Raw genomic sequence first — 2196 nt, 5'->3', positions numbered from 1 at the left:
TCACAAAGTTTTACTCAATATATATATATATTTATATATAAATATATACACAGCATTCAGTAGGCTTGCGTCAAAAAGGTAATTTCTGACCAAAAGACTTCATTTAAGTAACTGAATACTGGATCCTTCTGGTATTCACGCTCCACCTTTGAAAAAAGGCAAAGTCTGCTTAAATTGGGAAATTCCTTGTGGTTTTAGACATTTTCGCTCCCCATGGTGGGAATAGTATATAAAGAAAACCTTCCAACTGCAGAAAGGGCATTTAAAAGTCTTTTTCATAAATAACTAATATCACAGTCCAGGTCAGAGAACACCCTGGGGAAGATGATCATTTTTAGTTTTCCTTCCATTTTTTTTTTTTTTAAAGGTCCATTCAACTTTGTTGTTCTCCTCGTGAAATGGTTGAAAAATAAGAAGTTCGGCGCCTTAAAAGATCCTGTGGATTTGTTGTTGTGCAAAGAAAAGAAAAGTCATGACCACCTGCAAAAGATTGGGGGAGAGGCATGTTTTAGGAGCAGGGATCTTAAGGGCAGAGGCGGGCAGACTGGCGCCAGGAGGAAGCCGCAGTTTGAACATTTAACCACCAAACACTCAAAGATTGGGCAAACCCTGGCGTCCAGATGCAACACACACACACACACACACTGGGCCTGGGCGGCGAAAATGAAACATGAAAATCGCAGAGACTCCAGGGAAAACAACTTCCCGACGCGATCTCCTAGCGGCATCTCCAGCTGCAGCGCTGCCGGGCGCCAGTCTGCGTCTTGGAACAATTATTTGATTGAAAACAGCCCTTTGGTGAGCAGATAGGGAAGTCGGCATCCCACATCACAGGGCCGGAGGCCCCGGGAAGCCGGCTACGTCGTAGGGAAAGGAGGCGCTCTCTGGAATTTGCGGGAGAAGATTGATGACGCGGAGGCCAGTGCCTCGCGGCGCCGGGGCACCGGGAAGACGGCCGGGCGTGCAGGGGCGGCAGGAGCCNAGGAAAATGTCCTGCGATCTGGAGTAATCCGGGCTGGAAGCCGCTTCACAGCTCGTATGCACAGGCAGCGTACTACGTGCAATACACCCGAAGCACACATTCGTTTACTAAATCCCCAGTGTTGCAGATACACACACAAATGGAAAAAAAAAAAAAAACCCACAACACACACACGCACACACANACGTGCAATACACCCGAAGCACACATTCGTTTACTAAATCCCCAGTGTTGCAGATACACACACAAATGGAAAAAAAAAAAAAAACCCACAACACGCGCACGCACACACACTCCGAGAGGCGGTGTCCGGACGGAGGCACACGCGAACACTCACCGTTTTTTCAGCCACAGAGCGCTTTGCTGTCATTTGACATGAACTCGGACGGGAATTCAGACGCCTGCGAGAGAACGGGGATAAAAGGCGATGTTAGACAATCTTGGGGAGAAAGGGCCCCCCTTTTTTTTTTTTTTTCCAAAGTAGTCCACAGAACAGCAAGTTTCACGGAACACGTTTAGGCTACAATTCCGAATCACAGACCAATGCATTAACGTGTCAGAACTCATCAGCGATTTCACGCACGACTCCATCTACGGAAGATTTTTTTAAAAGTTAATTGGCTCGTCGGCAAGTCACCGTCTCGAAGAGGGGTCCGCGGGCGGCAGCCCAGGCGGGGACGGGGGTGCGCGGGGGCGCCGGGACCGGGTCTCACCTGCAAGGACAGGATGCTGATGTCCGTGTTGAGGGTGGTCAGCGGCGTCCGGGCCGCCTGGCTCTGCCCGGGCCGCTGGTGGTGCAGGCTGACGATGCTGGGGTGCGAGTCCAGGGCGAGCTGCAGGTCCAGGATGTAGTCGATGACGTGCTGCAGGATTTCCATCTTGCTCACCTTCTTGTTCTGCGGGATGCTCGGCACCAGCTCCTTGAGCTTGGAGTAGCAGTCGTTCATGTTGTAGAGCAGGCTCATCGGGTCGTCCACCGGGGTCTTGCTCCGGGAGATGCCCAGGCTGTGGTCCGAAAGGCTGTTCTTCCTCACGGACCTCACCGGACTGAAGGCTTTCATGCTGACCGCGCGGGGACGGAGACGCCGGGAGGGAGCGGGCTGCCCAGGAGCTCAGGCCGCCGCCGCCTGCGGAGCTTCCTGCGCTCGGCACCGGGCTCGGCTCAGAATGAAGCCGGGAGCCTGGCGGGGCGGCTTTTATCCGCACTCGCCGGG

At 52.6% G+C, this 2196-nt stretch overlaps 1 protein-coding gene across 1 annotated transcript; it reads right to left on the bottom strand.

Moving 5' to 3' along the window:
* Positions 1-6: 6 nt before the first annotated feature.
* ID2 (inhibitor of DNA binding 2) lies at positions 7-2158 on the bottom strand. The gene is made up of 3 exons (XM_077751041.1): positions 1696-2158; positions 1320-1383; positions 7-480 (listed from the first exon to the last, which is right to left on the bottom strand). Exons 1-2 carry the CDS (start codon positions 2041-2043, stop codon positions 1327-1329), a joined length of 405 nt encoding a protein of 134 aa, XP_077607167.1. The 5' UTR covers positions 2044-2158; the 3' UTR covers positions 7-480; positions 1320-1326.
* Between the last annotated feature and the right edge of the window lie 38 nt (positions 2159-2196).

The sequence above is a fragment of the Crocuta crocuta genome, unplaced genomic scaffold (genome assembly GCF_008692635.1).
Source record: "Crocuta crocuta isolate KB4526 unplaced genomic scaffold, BGI_CrCroc_1.0 scaffold129, whole genome shotgun sequence".
NCBI classification, from domain to species: domain Eukaryota; kingdom Metazoa; phylum Chordata; class Mammalia; order Carnivora; family Hyaenidae; genus Crocuta; species Crocuta crocuta.
Note: the sequence above shows the minus strand (reverse complement) of the source record. Positions and strands in the feature narration are given on the sequence as shown.